The 25689-nt window shown below is 39.0% G+C and overlaps 1 protein-coding gene across 1 annotated transcript; it reads right to left on the reverse strand.

Annotated features, from left to right (window-relative positions):
- Window positions 1-1090: 1090 nt before the first annotated feature.
- On the reverse strand, window positions 1091-25194 carry LOC127009617 (calpain-7-like). The gene is made up of 12 exons (XM_050882847.1): window positions 24999-25194; window positions 22173-22392; window positions 20470-20630; window positions 19575-19683; window positions 18466-18582; window positions 15540-16384; window positions 14772-15016; window positions 14351-14559; window positions 13515-13723; window positions 11157-11300; window positions 10802-10884; window positions 1091-3970 (listed from the first exon to the last, which is right to left on the reverse strand). Exons 2-12 carry the CDS (start codon window positions 22384-22386, stop codon window positions 3826-3828), a joined length of 2481 nt encoding a protein of 826 aa, XP_050738804.1. The 5' UTR covers window positions 22387-22392; window positions 24999-25194; the 3' UTR covers window positions 1091-3825.
- Window positions 25195-25689: the final 495 nt, after the last annotated feature.

Below are 25689 nucleotides of genomic sequence, written 5' to 3' on the forward strand. Positions count from 1 at the left end.
AAATTCCTTCAATATATGCCTTCAATAGAGACTAGATCTGTACTGACTGACGTTCACAACTGTCTGTAGTATCCTGTTATCTCTGTCATGTGGCCTGAATTTGACAAAGCAAAAGTCTTTGATACAGCTAGCCAGTAGTTGATCTCATGCCAGGCATGGCATGAGATCAACTACTATCAGTGTCCTGGTATAATAGCAGTACAATTTTTAACTTTCAGCATGGGATTTATATATATATATATATATATATATATATATATATATATATATATATATATATATATATATATATATATATATATATATATATATATATATATATATATATATATATATATATATATATATATATATACACACCACCCTCTTGGGAGGCAATCCAGCCCAACTAAGAGTCAGTCCCAAGCCTGGATAAATGGGAAGGGCTGCCTGTAAGGAAGGGCATCCAAGGTAATAAAACTACTGCTCCAACAGTGACAGTCATTATACATCTACTTGAAAAGGGAACAGTTGATGTAAAAATGGAATTGATGATGATGATATATACACCAAACCTTGATTTAGCAAAAGCTTGACTTATGGACGGCATCATTTTTTTTGGTCGGTTAATCTGCTCATCTATAAGGTGCAGTCAGTAAATTCTGATTTTGACACTAAATAATAGTAGTTTTGCCTTAGCCCTAAATAGTGTCCATCATCCTCAAAGCATCTTTTTAAGTCTAGTTGTTAACATGTGTAGTTACAGATCCACGGGCCTAGGTTTGAATCCTGACCTAGGCAGCCAACCCAGCTGTTCATCCTTCCTTTTGGGATAGTAGATAAATGGGTACCTGGGGAAACCTAAGGAAAGTAAACTGTGGTGTGGGTGAAAATTAGTGTATTAAAAATGTGTAAAACAAACTAATGATATCAGGGGGTCGCTTGGGTTTCATGATTTTGGGAAATGGATCGCAAGTGCAAGAATGTTGGGAGCCACTGACTTGGAGGGTGGTGGAGGCAACTAAAGGCTAAGTTAAACCTACTTTTCTTTGTTGGGTAAAGTCTGGAAATTCATTGACAGCACCTTGTACAAGTGTAAGTAAATTATTAGTCCTTGTATATCACATTTTATTAAGTATAACAAATATGATTTTATTATAATCCATGAGGACAGGCAGTGGTATTCATTCCAAAGTTAAAAATATTTTGTTTTTGATGGCAAGCCTCACATCCTTTCCTTTTCACCATTGCTACTTATTTTTCTAAAACTTCTCAATTTTTTGGCATGACCACAAAACAAAATATGCTAAAATTTGTTGGGTCAATAATGCACTTAGATGAAGTTAGTGAACTGCACAGGTCAGCAATGCCATTATTGATGATTGCTACCTTAATGGGATGACATACATGGTAACAATACAGAACTACCCTAAATAATATATATAAAAAAGAAACTTCTGGTAGCATATATCTAATGGAGGTGTGAAGACCATCTGTTGGACTATTGGCTGCCAGTGTAATGGAGTAACATGGGCTGTAGTTGCCTGAGTTAGCCTTATGGTTACAGGGGAGTAGTTTATTGAAACATTTTACAGATGGAAGTTATTTTCAAACAGGAAGCATTTAGAAATTGTCAGAGGGAGATTATAGACTGACTGTTATGAGACAAAATAATAGTACCTCAGTGTTATTACACATTGACAAATTTAGAAGTCAATTCCGTTTTTACCCTCCAAAGCATGGAAGTTTGCCCAATTTTGCACATTTCTTCAAAGAAATCAGGATATCAGCATTTAAGAGTAAAGATAAATGTTCTACATATTTTATTCTATTAGAATCCTATTATGCAATCAGGGAAAATAGCTTTTCAAGTGCACAGAAAAAAAAATAAACCTTGATATACACAAATGGCAAGGGTGTAGTTAGACAAAATGCTGAGAAGATTTCATCATGGTCTTACATGTGAGGGGAAAACTCAAAGCAGATTTGTAATGCAAGAGGTTAGGTTTAAGGGAAACAAGAATATACGTGGCTAGTAATCTAGACTAGATTGTTTCAATCATGGTATCCGGGTCATTTGTGTATCTAGGTGCATGTTACTCTTCATTACAATGTAATAAACATCTGCAGATGAAACAAAAATGACCATGGCAAGCAAAATGCTTGTGATTCAAATTTCTGTAAGCTTTAACTCATATCTGACCAAACCAGCAGGTGAGAACAATTTAACTGAGGTGTTTTGTTCTTTTGAGCATATCAGACCAATAAAGGTCTGGATATACTTATACAGTGGCCTTGCTTCTAACAAGGGAATTTAGTCAGGGGTTGTGTCATTGGACTAAATTAGCATTGAAGAAACAAAAGAACCTATGGGGAAAATTAATTTTGCCATAGTTTCTGAAAATTACATGATTTCTCGGTCAAGTATGGGAGCCCAAATAGAATCTAGGTAAATAAAAATCTAGGGTTCGGCTAAGCCTGGGATTTGCTGGACATATGCCTTGCCAAGTCTGTGTCTGCGACACTTGCTAGGTGGCTGCATGTTGCTGTTATGATGCTGTGATGGTCATGTCGCCTCCACAGTGTGTAAAGAAAATGGCGCCGCCGTGGCAACAGTGTGCCCTATGTTGACATGAAATAAAAGTCTTCAAATAATTTGTTTTGGTTCATCTCATAGATGTGTTAAACAAAGTGTGGTAAAAGTCTAGGGCAGGTACTGAATGTTGGTGACTGCCAGACAGTGAATGGGCTGTTACAACAATAATAATAATAAAAAAAATACTTGTCCCCAAAATAACATGAAATGCCTTGGACAAACGTGTTGGATGCGAGGCCACTGTACACCGTATGGTTTCAAATATATTTGGTGATGAGCCATGTATGGTAATTTGTATGTTATATTTACCATTATACGAGCTTATGTAATATATATGTATGCAGTATTTTTACAACTAACTGGGGTAAATATTTTATAGAGGAAAAAATAAGGGGCATGCATGAACTAGGGTCACTGAGTATGTGTTGAAACACCAAAAATAAGAATTCATTTTGCATTTTGCATATATATTGTTCATCAATGTGTGTCTGCTATAAGAGTGTGAATAAACACAATAATGAGCAGCAGAATTGGGTAAAAATAAATGCAATGTGTAGGAGGTATGAACACTGGGAAAGGTTCACTCCAACCTGCTGGGCACCTTGACTTCTTGGACAGTATTAGATAAAATTGGTTCACTAAATCAAGGTTTAATATATATTCCTTATCAATAAAGGAAATTTATGTGGAAAAAAATGGAGTCAGAAGTGCATGGAAATAATTAAATTTATTGGGTTCTGAGTCAGATTTGACAGGTTTTACCATTAAATTCTAAGAAACTGAATTTAAAAATGTATTCATTTTGAGCTGAGAATATTTATCATTATTCTGTATACTCATTCATTTCCCAACACTTCTTACCATGTGCATATGAAAGAGGTAAGCGCTTGCTGTAAAATATATATGTATTTAAGCAGTGTCATGTAATAATAATTTTCACATTGTACTTAACCCTTTCCATCCATGACGCAGACGTCGGCGTCACAGTATGGAAAGGGTCAAGAGGAAATGGAAGAGGATTAATCCTCTTCTAAACATCTCAGTCCTCCTCTAAATTCCTCTTAATCCTCTTCCATTTCCTCTTAAGAGGTTTCCATGATAGCTCATAACATAATTCATCTAAACATTTGAATGGTATAAATAATTATGTAGATATGTAGATAAAGTGTTCAGCACTTAAACTAATGATGAACAGATAAAGATTATTTAGGCATCCAAAACACTGTACAATGATACATGTATTTACACAACTATTTCAATCTATTTACTTTAATAGAGGTTGATGAGAAGAGGTTGAGGAAGTACGGTGCCTCCGTGTTAGGATAGAAGGTGCTCGGGATGATATTGTACACTCCAGCCACAATATCAAACAGTTCCATCACTACGAAGCCAGACCTGCAGTGGAAATTCCATCAAAATATGTTAAGTATCATATAGGTAAAGTATTATTGTATTGTATCTGTGCTTCCTACAAAACTTTCTCCCCAAATTGCAAATTCACTGGCATTCTTAAAGGGCCAAATGTTTGTTTTCAGTCAAAATGGGAAAATGGCAAAGAAACTGTCCTTACTATTATCCTTTTTCATGTAACTGCTTTCACATCAGGCAAGTATAAGATAATTAAGGCAGCTCTCAACATGTAACTTATATTGTTTTCTTCCAGGATGAAAATGACTACACGAGACGAGGAAAATGTAAGAATTACAGCTCTCCTCCACCTTCTGTAATTTGATACTCCAGTTCAAGGAGCTATTCCACTCTTGTTGAAGGTCTTGCCCCAAGATAGTTAGCTAACTATTACAGTTACTGCTGTCAAAATCTATAATCAATACAGGCTTCACAAACAGGTTATGTTCATGAAAAAACGTTTGCAAACTGAACATTTGTTGTGCGAAGCAATTGTAACATGGGTTCAATGGAGTTAGGTTCCAGGACCCCAATCTTTTTCCCCATTTAGCATTGTTTTCCCTTTTTTGCAAAATCTTCTTTGTGCATTTTCAAACTCCCTAATCAGGGTGGGGGCAGATCTATCTAGATGAGTATCGCAGCACACTCAAACAAGTTGAGCTGTAACCTTTCCCAATGAACCTTTTAGAGGTACCAAACCCTGAGGATGGGTTGGCATGCCCCTAGCCTTAATTCACCCATATATTTGCTGTGTGTGGTGTCCCTGCAAGGCTGAGAGATTGGAGTCCTGGAGTTTGAGTGATGTAGTGGTGTGCTGTGGCTAGCAGCACACCTCTGGTCCCTTATCCCTGCTAAGATAGGCAGCCTTTCCTGGCTTTGAGAGGTCAACTGGCTAGTCTGTTTGACATTGAGCCAAGCAGCCACCACTGTATTCACCTAGTTGTGGTATACAGGAGAGGAGCTATGGTGGTAGTGACAGGTGGTGGTTGCGTATACTGTTCTGCTACTCCGGGAGTTGTTGGGCTTATAGGCCCAACAATCAACCTCTCCTTGTAAAGGTGTGTCCACACGATTGAGCACTGCCCGTCAGGCAAACACAGTTACCAGATCACGATAGGAAGCGGGAAAGAGTGCTCATGACGTCAGAAGCGAGCACCACGGGGTTATGCCACGTCCACACGGTCGAGCACTGCCCGTCGGGCACGAGGGCTTTGGCTGTCAGCGGGTACATTTAGCAGGCAAAGCATCGAATTGCCCGTGCCCGCAGCTCATACAGGGTACAGGCAGTGGCCGTAGTTTTGACGTTGGTATGGAGCGACGACACTGCCAGACGCACAATGTGCGTAGGCTCACTACATATGATCTCACCTTCATGTAATCATCCTTCAGAACTTCATATATAGCTTGGCAAGTTTCTGGTATGATGGCGGATAAACTCTGCTTGGATATCCTCGTGCTATATTGGAGGGATGTGTACGAACACCCACTAGCCAGAAATCTGAGAGTTGCCTCCATACGTGCTGCAGGTGCAATGTTTGCCTCATATTCGTATCCTGCCTGACAAAGATAATATATTTTTCATCCTGTAGTTCACACAAGAGCGAGAGGGAGACAACGACTCAAATTTATGGACACGATTCTGCAACACCTTGGTGGTGGATGAGGGACCGTTGACCTGATCAGACTGGCTGATGACAGGGGGAGACGGAAATCCATGGTCGCCGACGTCACTTGACTGGCACTCCGGATGGATGGAATTCACGCAAGACAGTCACAAAACTACCCAAAACCCATCGTTTTTGCAACCGCTTCCTGCACCATGCACTTTTCCGTGATCTCTTCAGTTTCTTTTTCATGCAGGCACCAATTATGATTGCATAAAGTGCAATCTTCTTTTGAATTATGGCGCGCACCATGGTGATCGTACTGCACTACAAACAACCCACTCACAACCCCTGGTTACTGCCGAATGAAATATATATATATATATATATATATATATATATATATATATATATATATATATATATATATATATATATATATATATATATATATATATATATATATATATATATATATATATATATATATATATATATATATATATATATATATATATATATATATATATATATATATATATATATATAAATATATATATATATATATATATATATATATATATATACCTGCCAACCAGCTGAACCAGGAGCTCAACCCTGTGGACAACACCACTGGCAAAGTCCGCAGGCCTTGCCTGATGAGGGCAAGGCCTGCCGGGCACTGCCCGACAGTGTGGAGCCTGCCAGGAATTGCTCCATGTGGTAACACTGCTAGAAAGTGGAAGAAATACGCTCAGCGGGCAGTGCCTGCCAGACAGTGGTCGACCGTGTGGACATGGCATTAGGCTTTGTGATGGGTGGGGGCATGGGAGAGAGAATTTAAAGCCATTTATATGGCATTAGTACTCTGAAAGATCTGGGAAAGGGGTAGGAGAGTATCACTGCTCTACTGATCACACCAACCCACTGTTCTTAGGGACCGCCAGGGTGGTGCACACAAGACACAAGCTTGTTGAGCCAGGCCCAGGGTTAGCCTCTGGCAGGCTCTCTGTGTGGGTGTTTGGAACATCCTGAGCCTCTCAAGAGGAACATGGACTACCCCATCAGTCAGCTGAACTCAGGATGTTGAGAGTGGATATAGTGGGATGAGATGAGGAACCTGGCAGTGGAGAGATCAGTAATTAGGGTTATGCCTACTACTGGTCAGGCCAGAGCAATAGTGCCCATCTCTAGGAGTAGCTATAGCCATTTCTAGGTGACTGCAGTCTTCTGTTGTTGGGGTTACTCCAGTTGATGAGCATATAATGCTGGTGAGGTTGAAGCACATTTTGGGCTTCCTATCTTATTGTAGTGCATGAACTGATAGTGAAAAAAAACGTTCTATGCCAGACTCAACTATAGTTGACCAGTGTCCTCTGCATGACACACTCATTGTCTTGAGTGACTTCAATCCAACTACTGGCACAGAGATAGCTGGCTACGTGTTATGTGTTGGTTCCCATGGCTCTGGCACCAAAAATGTAAACGTTTTTTACTTCTGAAATTTGCAAAGTCCAGAAGACTGAGGATTGCTGATCCTGATTGTTGATCAAAGTCATTGCAGAGCATCTGTTGGTGGCAACAAGGTCACTGACATTGTTTTTCTTGATAACGCTGTACTTCTCGCGGAATCTCTGGAGGTCCTGGTGTTGGCTCTCATAGTGCTGCAGAAGGGAATGGAGCCACTGGGACTGAAGGTGTCCCGGGCCAAAACCAAGACTCAATTATTTGGAGGCTTACTGGATGACAAAGTTCAGTCTGTTCATGCATGTAGAGAGGATCTTGAGGTCACCAAAAGTTTCACATGCCTTGATAGTTTAGTGCATAAGTGGTGGGTACTAGGAAGTCACTCAACAGATTGACCAGCTCCATGGTGTTATGGAGTTAACAAGAGTATACAGCTGTAAGACATGAACACTGAATAGTGACTTGGAGAGGCATGCTTATGTCTTTGATACAAAGTGCTTTTGCAGGACCTGGGGGTATCGCTAGAATGACTGTGCTAAACCAGCGACTTACTTGATGAAACTGAATTGAGGCCTGTTACCAGCTTAGTCCATAAATACCAACTCTGGCTGTATGGGCATGTGGCATGCTTCCCAGATGTCAATGCTGCTCATAGGGTTTCATAGAGAAAAACAAACCAAAGTGGAGAAGACCAAGGGGATGCTTACATTCATGGCTAGACCAAGTTGATCAATACTGCTGGAAGGGGCTTGGAATAGAAAGGGTGGCTGTGTGGGGGCTTGATCGTGGGATTTTGTCAAGTACAAGATGGCGAGTGAGTGAAGCGATGCCCCCTCTGGCGTATGCTCCCCGTTAACCAATGATTTACAAATGTGGACCCCTGTATACAAGGCAAATCTATGAATAGATCAAGCCTAGCCCCAAACCAAATATTTTCACTAAGTCAGCTCTAACTTACTACTGAGGGGGAGCATACATCTGGGGATGTGTCGCTCCACTCCTGATGGTCTCCCCGATCAAGTCCCCATGCGGCTATCCTGTCCATCTCAAGTCTTTCCTGGCACAATTGATCGACTTGCCTCAGTCATGAGTTATGCAGGTGTCCCATTGGCCTCCTCCACTCATGGTTGTCTCATACAGAAACAACCCTATGAGCAGGATTCACGTCTGAAAAGCATGCCACGTGCCCATATAGCTGGAGTTGACGTTAATGGACTATGCTGGTAACAGGCCTTGATTCAGTATCATCAAGTAGTTGCTGGTTCAACACAGTGTTATTGCAGTGATATCATGTGATCCTGTATAGGCACTTGGTACCAAAGGCATCGACACATCTCTCCAAGTCACTATTCAGTATCCATGTCTCACAGCCATACAGTAAGATGGAGCACAAAGCAACTTAAAGATTCAAATCTTTGTCTGCCTCCATAGATATAGACAACGCCACATACTCGTATTGAGTGAATCCATAACATTGTTATGCACTACACTACCAAGGTATGTGAAACTTTTGGTGACCTCGACATCCTCACCACATGCATGAACAGACTGGACTGGACCTTGGCATGGCCCAGGAGACCTTCAGTCCCAGGAGCTTCGCTTTCTCATGCAGCACTTTAAGAGCCAACACCAGGACCTCCAGCAATTCTGCGAGAAGTACAGCTTCATTAGCAAAATCAAGGTGCTTATCTTAAAACACCGACCTCTCCACACTACAAGCTTTACTTACGTCTATTCTCCAAAGCTCACTTATGATGGCCGAGTGGTCAGTGTGTGGGCAAGGTGAGCCCGTGGACCAAGGTTTGAGTCCTACCAAAGCACGCTGATTTTTCAAGCCATCACTTAGTGGCGGAATATTTCCCTAACTTCAGCGACTTAGGTCAAGTGGAGCACTGGGGGGCAGCATGGGCCAGGGAGAGTCATATATCATGGCTGTCACTATAAATGAAATTAGCCTGTGCCACTAATGGGCTGGGGCTGTCCAAGAGACCCCTCATGAGAGCCTACAAGTGCAGCATTCATTATAAAGTAACTAATGTTTACTTTCATCATCAATCAAATGAGAAAGCAGTGTATTGAATACCTCTTCACTCTTCCTATCTTACAAGATTGAAGAACTCACTCTCCATTTTCCAGCTTTGTTTTTCTTCTTATTCATCCAATGCAATGGTGATCATCACCAACTCTGGTTGTGGTAATTCACACATCCTTCAGGAATCCTTCAGCAATGATGCAACTCATTGTGCCAAGAGAACGGGAAGGGTATGTACCCGTGACTAGAGTGAGAATGTCCCGTTACTTGAGCATGACTGTCCCCATGATGTGAATAGGGCCTAAGGAAGTGACTGGGTATGGTCTCCCCCCACTCCATACGCCCTACCCTCAAGCAGCTGATTCGCTTCCCTCCTCCCCCCTCTCCAGTGTGTAAAAATATTGAGAACCTTGTAGCTTCCTTACTGACTGAAGTAGCCTACAACATCACCACACTGCCCATGACTCCTCAGAGGGACCAGAATATGCCTTTTTATGACATTGGAATCAGTTGTTTCAAGGTTCGGTAAAGTCATTCTGGGCCTGTTGTGGGCAGAGCAGTGATATTTTAGGGTGCTGCAGTAGTTAGGAGGCTGCAAGGCCTTCTATATTATTACAGATGCATTAGTGGTATCCTGAAGAGTGCCACGAGAGAGAGAGAGAGAGAGAGAGTGGGGTGGGCAGGGTGTAAGCAAATCAGCTGATTAAGGGTGGAGGGTACTGAGGGTGGCATGTTGTACCTAGTTGCTTCCTTAGGCCTTACTCAGATGGTCACGTTCAAGTCAAGGGACGTTTTTGCTCCGAGTGTATTCACACACTTGGTCAAAGGCCGTTATCACTCCATTTGGGGGCCCATGTCATTCCTGCTCCCTTGGTAGTAAGAGTCACACCACGGAGGATGTGTGAGTTTTCACGAGCAGAATTGGCAATGGTCACCGTTGTACTGAATACGGAAGAGAGAAAAAAAAACAGGAAGAGTGAAGAGGAATTCCATACAGCTTACTCATTTGATTAATGATGAAAGTAAAAATTAGTTGCTTTATAAATAAAATTGGTACTTTTGAAGAAAATATTATCCAAAGTTGAAAGATGCAATACTTTTCTTTGTGAGGGCTGAAGCAGGACTGGAGTAAGACCGTGTGTCATTTAAACTATCAGGTTTGTTCCAATCATGATCCGTTCCTGGTCCGGCTAAGATAATTTTTGAGTGGATTGCAATATAGTTTATGTAAGACTGTAGCTGCTAAAGCAGCAGGTTGCTACTATCTCATCCTCAGTCTTTCACTACACAGTGTTATGTTTCCTCTGCCTACATGAAATATCCCACCTGCTCCTAAATGCTAGAATAATTCAGTATGCCATAAGCCTTGAGAAAAAAACTTTAGACTTGATGTGTTGATATATGATATGAGTAACAGAACGGCCCTCTTATAAAACACTCATACTACTACGTAAGTGGGAGCTTGTTTAACACAGTGATTATGCTGAATAAGTGAAGAAAAATGCTCAACTAATTCTTTGCTTGTATAATGCATTTTATTTACAATAAATTTATTATTATACCATGTTTTTATTTACATGGAACAATACCACGCATTACCATTATTTATTATAGGAAATATTAAATTTAGTAAGTTAAAGTAAGTTCATGCCCCTTTTCCAGGACCTCAAGTTCATGTAAGAAGTGACCATACAACCTCAGATAATTATGACATACCTGTAGGCCCCCGACTGTTTTCTTGAAAAGTACCCTTGTGCCTGTGTGTTGTTGGCCTCAACACACACTATCTCAACTCCAATCTGGAAAATTAAAGTATAATTGGAAATAGGGTAGAAAATTACAGTTGACAGCTTAACTATTACTAATACAGTGAATTAATATCTTTCAAGATATAAGGCATTGAAGGAGTTGATTTCATGTATCTATAGGCAAAGGTTACATAAAATGTAAGATGCAAAAAAATATGGTTGCAAACTCAATGACCCAACACAAAGCTTATTTGAAAGGGTAATAAATATAAATGATTAATAACTTTTAATGAAAAACCCTAAATATTTAGTGTCATACATACCTGAATATCTTTAGGAGCTTTTAGTTCTATCCTTAGGCAGGCAAGGTCCGATTCAGTTCGGAACTGGTAGATGGGGTTATTCTTGTAAGTTGCTGGATGGTTAGGGCAGCCACCAGCAGTTTCTCCACTCCATTTTCCAGTGATCTGTTAAAACTTTAACAATTACTGAAATAGAATGTAATGCTACTGACACCCTACTACAATACATATCAAAAGTCTGTTCAAGATAACCCCATGAAAATAGGGGTGCTTACTTTGCCACTATGCAGCTGGCTTTCCTTTGCATTAGGTACAATTTCTTTATGCATTCTGAAAGTTTGCCTTATAAGATCTAAAGTTTAGTAAGTGGAAAACCATCAAGACTCGTGTTGTCAAATTTCAGCTCAATTAGGTATGAAATACCCATAGCATATAACCCACTTTGATGACCCACATTTCTAAAGGGACAGAGTGAGGAAATACAGGTTTCTTGTGTTATCCAATGGGGTTCCTTTCCTGAAAATCTCACAGGATAGTGAGCCATCGGATAGCAAGCTCTACTGGTGTGAAATTCTACCCTCAACAGAAGTCCCTTTCACACTGCAAGCAGTGAGAGGGCACTCACTTCTAGTTAAGAGTACTTCTCAAAAGCCACTGTTTTCATGATTGTTAATAAAGGGCTGTAAGAGGAGAATTCTAAGCATCCAATCCCAGGTCCTTTCAAGAAAACCTACCAGCAATATGGGCTGTACTTGAGAGGTAAAAAAGTAGGTCCCTGGTTGCTCATTAGTGGCAGAATAAAACCTCTATGGGGTGGAAATCCTATTTTGTACCATATACACTGCTGTAGCCCTATCTTGATACTTTTGATATGTACTGCATGCATACCCCTACATGTGGAGAAAAAACTACCACTGCAGTGAAGACAAAATCTTACATTCTACCAGAGACATGTTAAGTCCATTTACGTGAATTCCATTGGTAAACAAATTCAGCAATCTGAATTCATGCAAACAGGAAATTGGAATTACCATAAAAGTCCAAGTCTTGAAAGCATGAACCTTTATAAAAGTTAAATCTCATTCATTAATTAAACTACTGTATTTTGCGGCGTATAACGCACACCTTTTTCAATTAAAAAATGCCAGAAAGTTACCCCTGTGCATTTTACGCCAAAGGTGCAAATTTTTCTTTTTTTCTTTTTTCAGTCTGCCTTTTTCCGCTGTAATTTTGAAGTTTGTGTGGGGTTTTATGGGTCAGCGTGACTCCAAGGCTGCCACACAACTTCTCCGTGCCATTCTCAGTGTTTCCGTGACTGTAACAATGGCAGGAGTGTTTTTTGTATTTTCCGCGTCTGAATCCGCTCCCGAATGTCCACAGCCAGTGACCTTGACTCATCATAAGACTCCTCATCCTCCCAAAAGAGCTCTCAGTGTGAGTGCAATTAGGAGAGAGCTGAAAGTGACTTTTCAAGCTTTGAAAGCGGTGTTAGTGGTGAAGACAGTGACATCGACAACATTGAACTCCAACCCCTCGTCTTATCAGGAAGGCTGAGCCCCGTTATTGTGCAACCTCAGTTTGGTGGCCATCCTGTAGATCAATCTCATTACGGTGATGGTGGAAGTGATACTCAGGCCCCTGAGGATGCATCCCACCACCCTTCAGGGTTATCAAGTTAGAACATGAGGGTAATGAAGGGGGTTTGAAACAGGGTCGAGTGAGTGGAGGGGGAGGGTGGCTGCCAACCACAACCTACTTAGTGCTGCGAACACAGGCTTGCTCCAATTTAAAAGTGACTGCGCTTCATCACATCACCACGGAAACACCACATGATGTAGAGACTTTGGGTTTGAGTCAGACTGAAGAGGAAAGATGGATTAAGCGAATGCTTATAAACAGGGATGTGGAGTCGGAGTTGGAGTCGGTAATAATACCTCCAACTCTGACTCTTACGTAATCATTTATCGTGTGACGTTTTTTTTAAATTTATTTTTTTATTTTTAACCTGCTGCCTATAGCGCATGTAAGCTTTCTTGAACAGCCTCTTTATTCTAAACACTCTACCGACACTCACAAACGGTTTGACGGTATACCACGTCAGCCGACCTTTAGGGGTTAAAGAAGCAATGTAAAAATTGCGCTTCCAAGAGGCGTACAGCATGTTCCCGAAGAAGCCGCCTGAGAGGCATACAGTAGTTTACGGGTTAACTGTACATATTTCTGAGCATTTCAAGCACTGAATATTTTTTTCCAAAATTCTTGTCTTAAAGTTTAGGGTGCACAGTATACACCGGAGTGCGTAATACGCTGCAAAATACGGTAAGTAATTAAAATTTAATAACTTATATCAATAGAAAAAATAACAGTATATGATCTTGCCTCATTCTTCTGTTTACACAAATTCTTTATTTTGTGTAAAGAAAATGGGCACGTTGAATAAACTCGCAAGGAATAGTGAATGGTGAGATGCTTCTCATACTGTGAGACGACCAATGTAAACTTGTGTGTCCCAGCTTCTTTCAACACCATCTTGCACAGGTAGTGGGGGCTGTTGATACGCACACCATCAATGAATGGAGCCGGGTCAACTGTATGAAAATTAATCAGAATTAATAATTTATATAAAACTAGGTAACAGTTCAGTTATATAACTCCTGTAATGATTTCATGTAGTACCTATGCACAAAATCTTGGATAACGTTCATGCTACAATCACTGCTTCAAAGTTGGTGTGATGTTGTGTTATCCTGATATGGTAATATGCACTACTAAAGATTGAGAATCCTTTATCTGAAATCCCCAAATCCGAAAACCTCCATAATGCATAAGGCTTAGCAGTCATGTGGTGAGTGCCAATACAATTGTCACATTCAAAAATAGATTAGATAAATTCATGGACAGCGATACTAGGTGGGGTTAGATACACGGGAGCTTAGGGTCAAAGGAACTGCCTTGTATAGGCCTACCGGCCTCCTGCAGATTCCAACGTTCTTATGTTCTTATGTTCTTAAATGTGGGAATAATGCAACACATTAACCGTTTCCGAGAGGGAGTACATAAAAGACAAAGGATGTACATTACAGAGTGGATAAATATATGCCGAGTAGAAAACTAATGAGTAAACTCAAAAAGAAACTGGGAATCAATATAAAATAAAGGAATTGGGTAGAAAATGTGGAGAGATCCAATATACATATAGAGTATAAAGAACTCACATGGATAGAAGACCTTTTTGCCACCCGTTTTGTATACAAGAAGAGTGATGTATTCTTGATTATTCCTGAAGTCTTCAATCTCTGTTATGTGTCTGGTAAGTAGGATCCATACAGCTGAGCCTCCTGCACACTGAACATCCAGGGAGTACTGTGGGTTCTCACCAACGTTGTACAAGTCTCGTACAGGACCAGCTTTAGCATGCCAAGTTCTGAAAGTAAATTAACTTTCTATTTACAATTTATACATTAATATAGCAATGTACAATAAAATGCAGTTGTGTCACTGTTTTTAAGCTAAATTTAATTGCATTCAGTGAGTTCCAAAAAATAGTAATTTTATGAACACAGAGTAACATATTCCTCAGTTCAGTGTTAAATTACAAGGTACATAAACAGATGTATATTTAATTGTAATACTGACTCGTGTGTGCAGAAGGTGTGTGAGAAGAGCCGGGGATTCCAGTTCATGTAAATCACATCATAAAAATGGCACAGGCTGTCAAAATCAATCCAGAAGACTCCATTGTCAAAGGTCTGGGCACTCTTTGGGTCATAATTCAAGAGTTTGCACATTTCTGGAGTCCAGTGTTCTTGATCCATTTCTGAATAATTTCCTTTCCAGCGCAAGTGTGACCAGGGATTCTTCAGCATAAACAAGCGCTTTCCCTGGAAAACAACAACAAAACTTAAGTATATTCATGAATTAAAATAAATTTGTTATTTCTTGAATGTCTCAAAAGGAGAAAACTAAATGGGGTAGACAGAGGAGAGTTCCCTTCTCGTAGACTTTCATGTGTTTTATATGTATATTGTTCATTTGAAAGGAATTGTAGGATAGAAAGAGTAGGTAGAAAAATATTACTGCCACATATAAAAATGAGATAGAAGAGGCTGAATAAAAGTTTATGAGTGTGTGAGATGACCATAAGTTTATGGGGTTAAACCAGATAAAGTAAGGCAGGAAGGGGTGTGGGGGCTTTAATAGTGTTGCCAAATTGAATTCTCACATACATGTGCATAGCAGCTTACCCCATGGAAACACACTGATACTTGCTGTGTTTATACGTGTACAGTTTGATCTTGATGTTCACACTAGCTTGCAACACTTCTTTCATATGACTGGTAAATTAGTTCAGTGAGGGGAAAAGGCTTCTTAATTATTTTTTGTTAAACTTAAAAGACTACTTACCTTCACCTCCTCAATATCAAGCATTGCATATGCATGAGTAGGGACAAGTCCAGCTCGATCTGCATCACTGTCACTCATTTCTCCAGTTGCTACAGTAACCAATACATCGCCTCGGTGAAAACGATCAAGAATTTTGCGGAATGTTGCTTCTTTATTGAACTCCTTGTCCTTGATAGATACACGCTCAGGGATCCAGCCAGTAAGGGCGTACAGATCAATGTTGCTATTGGACCCAGGAAAATCATAGCCACCCATGACTTTGAGGTAAGACTTTTCAACCAGAGATATCCAGAATTCATGTTTGTTTGTTGAATATGAACAAAGGAGCTCTCCATGATGACCCACAGGAAGTTTGTCATCAATTATTACTTTTCTTGGAATTCCATTTATGTGAAGTTTAATCATGTATTTCCCGCAAGGATTATATACAGGATCACCGTTGCGGTTCTTGGGGTATATGATGTCAGTTATCAGTCTCTTTTTAAATCTTTTTTCATACAGAGCACTGATGGCTACTGATGCCACAAAAGAACAGTCTGAAACACAAGTCTGTTTGATGCTGAAGCAGTCAATTACTTCAATCATCTTAGGATCACTAGATATATCTTCAGGTCGAGCCCACCTGGCAAAGTTTTTTTTCTGCTTTGGTGCCAGTGGAAGAAGACCATCTTTGTCAGTGAAAGGTATAGAGAAAGCAAATTTTTCTTTGAGATCAATTGCAAGGAAAGGGACATAATCCCTTCCATTGACCTTTGAAGTTTGCCTCAACACTTCCACCTCTTCCTTTGTGTATTCAGATTTACCAGAGATCTGTAAGCCTGATTTTCTTGCAGTATTTGGTGTACCTGAAGATGAAAATGCAGTTAATACATAGTGCTAAAAAATGTGACAATTTGTTCTAAATATCACAATAGAAATCTTTTGGTTTTGTGTTTAGTAAAATAATTCCTTGATCAACACTAAGCACTGATAAATGCAATAATGTATCATTGAGTCACTGAAGGCTTCCAAAGGGAATGAGATCAAGTAGTGCAATTTGTGCATACTTGCAAAATATTCAAACAATACATATCAAACAGCACAAGCCATACACAAATATGAATGGAATTCAATGAGAAACAGAGTTATGTGAGTAAAAATCAAATATCATGGCTAACAGGTACGCACAGAGTAGTGTCAATTACAAGAGAAAGAGATGGTGTATCCATCAAAGTCTTGCACTAACTGGGGCCCCATTGAGCTACAAATATTTACTAAGTATTATCACTAAATTAACTGAATTTAATCTTCAGATACAATTTTTATTTTCATTACCAGTGGCATGGAATATCAATCAGTTAAAAGAATGGCTCTATTGAAACTTTCTCTTGTCATCTATATTGTTTTATTATTTTTTGTGTGTTTAAAAAAAAAAAAAAAACAAGAAAAAAAACTGAGAAGCCTATATATATATATATATATATATATATATATATATATATATATATATATATATATATATATATATATATATATATATATATATATATATATATATATATATATATATATATATATATATACATATATATACATAAATATATATACATACATATAATCATAGATAATAATAAAATTATTAATAAGTTTACATTTAATTAGACTATATGCATACATTTACTTTTTAATTAATATATATATATACATAACATATTTAATATTTCTATTTACCCATACTGCATCATCGCGCTTTTTCTTAACTTCAATGATTTTTACTCGTATTTTGTTGATCGTGTTGTTTCATCTATTAAGTACATTTTTTAACACATTGTTTTTGTTTGTTTTTGAGGATTTGTCTATGTCATCAAGTGGCAGCTTTTTGTTCTTTTGTTTTTGGCATTTGGGATGTTTACTTTTCAAAATGATTTTTTTATGTAATTTAGTCCATTTTTTTTTTCCATTTTTTACATCTTAGGCAAGATAGCAGATATATATTTACTTCCATGAGTAAATAATTATTTCAGACACAAGATATGATACATGACAATATGTGAGAATTGTTTTTTGTCTTGTGGACCTAGATAAGGATGATGTTAGATGACGAGTGTGAGGTGATACTGGAGGTTTCCCATCTAGAGGAATATGTTACATTTGTTCATTTATCATTATACCACAGCAAAGAGCAACTTCTAAGCTTTCAAATGATATATAATTGTCCCAGTATTTGTTACAATAATTTGAGTGAACACTAAGGTAAGCAAGGGAACACCTAGTAACATTAGTCACCCGTTTTTTATGTACGTAACTTAAAAACCGCCAGCTCATTTAATCACGGGGTATAAAGGTTAAGTTCAGTTTCAATAAAAGAATCCCATACAAATGAAAACCCATCAAGAGGCAGAAATATATAATAATTTTGCTGCTTGAGAATTTCCACTCATTCTCTTTTGATTCCTTAACATCTTGCTTTTCCAAAAGTCAGTTACTAATATCTTTTCACTTCACACTCTTCCACTGGCAAGTTTAAGAGCAGTCTCCCTTTCCTTGTTTTTCAACTTCCTATAATCCAACTTTCAGAAAGATTACCAAGATATGATTGCAACTAAACTGACCTACACTCTCTTGAAATACTTTTATTCTCCTTTTCTAGCTGCAGTTTATTAACCCGGTAGCAGCGACGGGCCAAATTTGTGGCTTTACCATGTAGCAGCGACGGACCAAATTTGTGCCATGATTTTAAACCCCCAAAATAGATGATACATAAATTGATCACAAATGCTTTGATATATATTATGAAATGGTATGTGTGAGGGGTGATTTTTTCTCATTTTTCTCGTTTGGAGGGACCATTAAGAATCATGATCCCCGCTGCTACCGGGTTAACAAAGCTTCAGCACAAAATTGAAATTCAGCATAATTTATTCTCAACTGACACATGCATGCATACCTTTAGGCTGAGGGTTAGCATCAACAATATTTCCAAAGCCCAATGGAGGAATGGCTCTGGATGGTGACACCTTCTGACACAGTGGCTTTTCTGAAACCTTGCTTTCACTTTCAGTACCTGGGAAAAAAAAGCTTCACAATGATGACACTTTTCTTAGGAAAGGATTCAGGTTACTATTAGCCCACTGCATCATATTGATTTTAAGATTAATGAGGTAAAAGTTTGTGGGGTTCATTACTTTTCTTGCAATTGTGGACTGGATTAAAAGATTTTTCCCTTTTGAATATATCAGAATAGGCTGACAGTGTCTTCCTTTATCAGCAGGACTAGCAGACAGAGCAGAGGCAACGATATCATTAATACAAAGTTTTAGCAACTCATTTCAAGAAGGACATCAATTTTTGTTTCCCCTAAATTCCTCAGAGGAAACAAAAATTGATGTCCTTCCTGAAATAAGTTGCTAAAACTTTGCACTGCTAGAATGGCTCCTCATCTCAATCATCCATCAACAATGAGAAAGAAAAATACCTCCAAGGACTTCAGTAAATGAGCAAAATGAAATTGTCAGTTTAATGGGAATATTCCTTATCAATGCAGATGAATGATGAGAACCACAATAAAGATGGAGAAAATATTGCATGTGTACAAGTGATGCGCTAGATTTATATGATATATAAATCAATGTGATTTACATATAAAATCCATACAATACATGATGGCATTCTTTGTTCTTGCAAAGACTTTACATCTCCAGTCCAGCCCTATGCTTGAAAATGAAGTGAACACTGTGTAGGATAATATTCAGTACGGGTTTTGTGTAAAAACCTGCAAGTTGTATGTTTTTTTTTTTTTTTTTTACTGGGGACCAGCTGATCATGTATACTGCAATCAGTATTGTAAAAATTTGAAGTTTATTTTGATAATGTCTGTCTTTGCCAATACACTAGAAACATGGGGATTAAGAATAGTTATGTACTTATTCCACTGTGTGCCAGTAGGATGTGGGGAAACTAAACAAAATGAGAGGTCCACAATGATGATGAGGTGATGGTTACCATGAAATGTACCTATTTAGGAGGATAAAAATGTTAACAGTATACGGTACTTACTTTTAGCAACTGTGCTTTCTAATCCTTTCAACACTTCAGCTCGAGATAATGCTTGTTCAGCTAACTTTCGAAGTTTGTCTGTTATCCTGGCATTACTTGCATTCTTACACTGCAAGAGAAAGATTTTACTTACATTTCATCATGGATCACAGTTTCCTAAGTCTGTCTACCAAACTACTCTGATTCAATGGCAAAGCTTCCATTTTTTCTTTCAATATATGCTTTCTCCCACTCTGCTTCTCTGAAGAAATATTTCAACTCAGTCCCTTCATTCTATATGGAGTTGTCTCTTACAATCTTGGCATCCACTTTATAGCTGTATACACTGAAGGTCATTTAACTTCTTTCTCATTACTTCTGTTTTACCAATTCATCTAGGTAAATCTATAGTTTAAACAACAAACTATCTTGAGTCATTAGTATTATTAGATGTAAGCTTACCAAAACATTACAATGATCAATGATCATATTTAAATTACATATATCACAATACAAATTCTGGAGATCAGTGTCACAAGAGGAGAAATAGGTCTTTCATTAGTAATTTGATTCCCTACTCAAGTAATGATAATGATATGACATTCACACAAACCAAAATTTCATATGACCAGTAGTCAAAGTACTGTTCAGTCTCCAAACATCCAAAATATGAAAAGGGATGGTAATATCTATTTCATAAAATCAGGGCCTATAGATGTTCCTTAGATAATGAGAATTAAAAAAAGGCAAATTACCTTTCCTCCCAATAAGTTATAGCTATAAAGATCTTAACAAGTGTGTCAGATCAGTTAAATGAGAAACCCCTCTTCTGCACAATTAATGCACTTACAGCACAGTGTATAACAATTTCAGGATTCAACAGTATTATAAGTCCCAAAATGTTGAAAAGACTTACTGCTTCCAAACACAATTCAACAGCACTGGAGTAGAGTTCTATGGCTTCTTCAGCATTACCAGCTTCATCCTCGTCAAAAGCTTCCAGCAACAAGAAGTGTGCTCGGCTCAACTCACTTTCACCCTTTTCAGTGACGACCTGAGATGACTGAGTTTGCTTCTCTGAATTAAAGTAAAAAATAATGGATTCTGAATCATTAAATATCCTTGAAATGGGGAAAATAAGGATTACATATCTCATATATCTACAGTTCTAACGCCCTGCTGCCTTCAGGATATCTTATTATAAAAGTTTAGCCTTAGCAGAAAAATTTAAAGTTTTCCCTGTTCACACACTTTATGTAATATACTCTCTCGTGAACTTAAGATCCCATTACCCCATCATATCTGTAGACTTCCTTCCATCTTTTTCTTCTTATCTGACTCATTCTCTTCACAATATCACCATTCTGCATCCTCAAAATGTGCTAAAACTACCTAAATCAATTACACTTTGCTCTTCAACACTACAATCTACACCTCTTCCTCTCACCTCTATACTCTACCACTTATACAGTCTTCACTATTGAAGTGAATTAAACCCACACTGGCAGGATATATATTTAACCAAACATTTTTGGTGGACACTGCCGCCATCTTCAGTGGTTATGAAGGAAGAGTACTCAATCAATCAGTACGGACACACATTAGGGGGAAGCATTGCTTCACCCACCCTATGACTCCTCCGTCAAGTCCTTTGAGCAAGTTTCCATGCAGGTCCCCTTCCCATTCTACACACAGGACCTATCGACTTGCTCAAGCCACATACTCGGTGGGTGTCCCCTTGGCCTCCACCACTCTTAGAGTAATAACAGAAACAACCTGGCGAACAGGGTTGACTAGAGTGTCACATGCTGGTATAGCCAGAGTTGGCATCTATGAAGTATGCAGATAAAAGGCCTCAAGCCAGTCTCATGGAGTAATTGCCAGTTTGACACAGTCAAATTAGCAATATCCCATGATTTTGCATATGCATTTTTTTTAAGTGCAGCCTACAGCATCAGTAGGCTCTCTTGAGAGGCGTCTTGGGCGATCCCAGCCCATTAGTGGTGCAAGCAAATTTTATTTATAGTGGCTGCCATGATGTATGACTCTGCTTGGCCCATGCTGCCTCCTGGTGCTTCTCTTGACCTAAGTCACTGAAATTAGTGTTGATTGAGGATCTGGGCAGCATGTGGGTAATCTTCCGCTACTCAGTGATGGTTGGAAATTGTCAGTGTCTTGTGGTGGGACTGGACCCTAGGTCTTAGGGATCACCACTTCCGCATGCTGACCACTTGGCCACCACCTCCCCATTACTTATTATCAAAGGAATCAATCTGCCTGGTAAAGACATTGAGAAGACACCCCACGAGCACACTTCCTTTCCTGTAGTACATCACATCTAGGTAAACACAACTAGGTAAGTGCACACACAAAACTTTGCACACCTTTTAAAAATAATGGTTGAGGAAACAGAAATTAAAGTGAAAGCCATGTGGTTGTTTATCTAGCAATTAAGCCCTTGTGGTTGAATAAAAGCTTTTACGCAAACCTTTCCTACCAAATGTTCACAAACTATTCTCTCCAGTAAGTTTTAACCACTACTGCCATCTTTTTTTCAGCTACCAGGGTAGTACTACAATATTTAGAGTTGATATTAGTTTTGACAAGACAGATTCTCACCACTGCTTTCCAGTACATCAGCCCTATTCTTGTACTGCTGGATTCTGTCTAAAACTGCTGGTGAAGAGAGGCCCAAGGTTGCAGCACGGCGGAGGTATTCTGCTGCTTGTCGGTACATGTAAATAGCTGCCTGATGACTCCCATTGCTGTCGAAGTGTGTTGCTTGCCGTGCCACTTCAGCAGCATGATTGATGCATTCTTCTGCATCTGCCATATTTATCTGATGACAAAACAAACAAACAAATGTATAGTACTTTAGTTTTTGTCATTATGTAAAACAATGAGTTAGTATGAAAAAATCGTAGTTAGAATTCATTTACAATGCTTTATTATTACTTTCAACATATATATGATCATTATGTTTCATGTTATAGAAAATTCTAATATAGTTTGCAGGGTCATTACTAAAATATGTACATCATTCACTTCCCATTTCTAACATATGCTGGATGAGCCTCTGAACAATTCAAGACATACAGAGGATGAAATATTGCCAACCGAAGTGTGGGAATACTTCATGTTTAAGTGCCCTATTGTCTTAAGTATTTATCTATTAAAACATCTGTAGTGAGTAGTGGGCCTTTTTTTTATTATTGTTTCCTTTTTTTTGTGCCCTTGAGCTGTCTCCTTTGTTGTAAAAAGAAAAAAAAAGTACAATTCAACTTTTTTATAACCACTTTCTATGGAAATGGCTAAATGAGGGCAGTCAAAGCCCCACTCTGTTAGATGATGCTATGTTTGGTTAGTAGATAATGGGGAGTCAAGGGGGGCCAAAGCCTTTCCCATTACATAGTAATATTAGATTTGTTAAGGGGTCCGTTTCAAGGGTTTACTTTAAAAAATCGTTTTCTGTGAAAAAAATTCAGTAAAATTATAGAAAGCACGGCCTTTTTAATGGTATACTATCATATATGCACGTAGATAAATTAGGTTGTAAAATTTTTTTTTATTACCTGGGAGTAATACTTTATGCAGAAAACTCTCTGAGACCTACACAGCCGTTCATACAAAGTGATATAGATCACGATTCAGAAAAGTGTCTTTTTCTCGATTCTAAAGTTGCTTGCATTTAATGCGAAACTACTTCAAAAGTTCTGAACATATCAAAAAAGCTTTTTCACCAAAAGAAAGAGCGTAAAAAGATGTAAATTTTGAAGCAGAATTTTTGCTATATATATCTTCAAACATTAGTTATGAATTTCTTTGTAGGATTCTTTTTTGGGAAAAAAATATATATAATTATATTTTTCCTGACTTTTATATATATCTTATCAAAAAAATCTGGCTTCCACATGCAAGCAATACAATGTTGTATACGGTGTTAGGAAACCATGCAAATTGGATAAAAATTTTAAGACTAGTTTCATTTTTTTTAAGGATGGAAAAACTGCAAATGAAACATCACTAGCTCTTCATATAACTTTTCTACAAACATTCAACAATCATGGAAATGCTTTGAAATCCAATTCAAGGACTATTTATTGTTGAAAATAGGGGATAATATACTGTATTCACGAAAGCGTAGCCTCCTCTGGCAGCGGCCGCGGCGATGGTGCCGCTGCCGCCGCCACAAAATAGCATATTTAAACTACTCCAACCGAACTTTATGACCTGCTAATGGGGGGGCTTTGCCCCCCCGTTAGCAGGAGGCGCTTCACCTCACTTTGACGCCCCCCTCGCCCTGCTATGGAGGACTTCGCCCCCATTAACCTCCCCTACATTCGGGGACTATTAACTAGAGGGTTGCTTACTAATTTTGAGATGCTGACTGCATATTTCTGGAAAAAATATGATGCTGTTTATTATGGATAGTATTTTTTTTCTGGAAATCACTAAATGTTTGACTTTTAAATGCCTGTTGTGCACCCTCCACCACCAGCCCATGTAGTGGCCCCACCCCTGCCACTGCCCCATCCCATCCTGCGTATTTCCATCACTCCACACTGTTCTAAATAAATTTAAACTAACCTAACCTAACTTTACCTAATGTAACCTACCTAATGAGGGTGCTTCGACCCCTTCAATCCCCTTAATGGGGGGGCTTTGCACCCCTCAATCCCCTAACAGAGAGGCTTTGCTCCCCTTCTATTTTCTGGAAGAGGTCCTTCAGTGTCAGAGGCATTCCTTTGTGGAATTCCCTTCCTGAATCCCTATTTACCCTCCAGTCTCTATCTATTTATATCAGCACTAAATCATCATCTTGGGGACAAACTTTTAGAATATCATTAAATGGACTGTAGCTCTTCATCTAATCATATAAATTAAATTACAAGTTGACTGCATATAATGCACTATTCAGCTGTTTCATTAGTATTTGTTTTTGTTTATGTAATTATATATTGAGAGCTGGCGCATCAGCAGAGTGCTGGTTTCCTAGTACCCCCTCCTCATCATGTGGATTGTGGGGTCGGGAAGCCCACCAGGTGAGCTCTGCATTCTGGGACCAAAAAAGAATCCATATTGTAAGTATTAAATTTGCAAGAGGTGACTACCCTCTCATTAATATTATCCCTACATTTTAATGATCTAAAAATTCTTAATCACTGAAACAATTAATCTGCAACAGAAACGGTGCCAAGTAATGTTGAAGAGCACAGTGAGATCATCATTAAAAATAGGGTAAACGACCTGGGTGACGTTGGTGTAATCCTGGAGTAACACCCTGACCCTCTGCCTCCACAGGCTCCCCAGCGCCCCGCCCAGCACCCCCGGGCCTGGCGGGGAGAGATAAGAAAGGGCAAGGCTGCGTGCTGACAAGTGTGCGGGCCCCGAGCTGACCGCCTCTCGGCTTGCCCATACATTAAACACTAGTCTAAGTTACGTTACCTGTACACTCTGCGGGCCCCGAGGCGCCACACATCCCACACAGGCACGCCCGCACACGCCTCAGCAACAAGTCCCAGGTGCGGGTGGCGATGACAGGTCGCTGTGTTGTGGTCCTGCTGCTGATGATGATGATGGTGATGGGCGGCGGGATGGCCTTGGCAACGGCTCCGCCTTTCTCTCCTCTTTGTTTTCTTCACTTTAGCTTACTTTGGTCTTTTTTTTGCATTTATATTTTCTATAACTTTGTTTGTTTTCACTATTACACTTCTTTTTACTCCTCTTTTATTGCTGATTTTTTTTTCCCAACAATGCGCCAAAAATATTTTTGTGAACGGTACTAACCTTAACTGCTTCTCCCTTTAACCCTTCTCCACTCTGTTGTTCCATTCCTCTTCCCCAATGATCTCCAACACTGATGCTATCAGCCTTTGCCTCTCTGTAGGGCTGTTGCAAGTCTCCTAGCCTCTTGGTATGCTGGACATTGTAGAAGGAAATGCTTCAGTGTCTCGCTCTCTGCATCACATATTTGTAAGATGTATCTTGAGTGTCGATCTTTTCCTGTTGTGGAGTGGTACCTGGACAGTTTACTCTGGCTCTGCAGCCTACATTAATTATTACTGGTGATGGTCTAGCTGTTGTCGTATATCCTTGCTCCCAAGATTTCTTATTTCCATTGTTTGTAAATGTGCAG

The sequence above is a fragment of the Eriocheir sinensis genome, chromosome 41, assembly GCF_024679095.1.
Source record: "Eriocheir sinensis breed Jianghai 21 chromosome 41, ASM2467909v1, whole genome shotgun sequence".
NCBI classification, from domain to species: Eukaryota; Metazoa; Arthropoda; class Malacostraca; order Decapoda; family Varunidae; genus Eriocheir; species Eriocheir sinensis.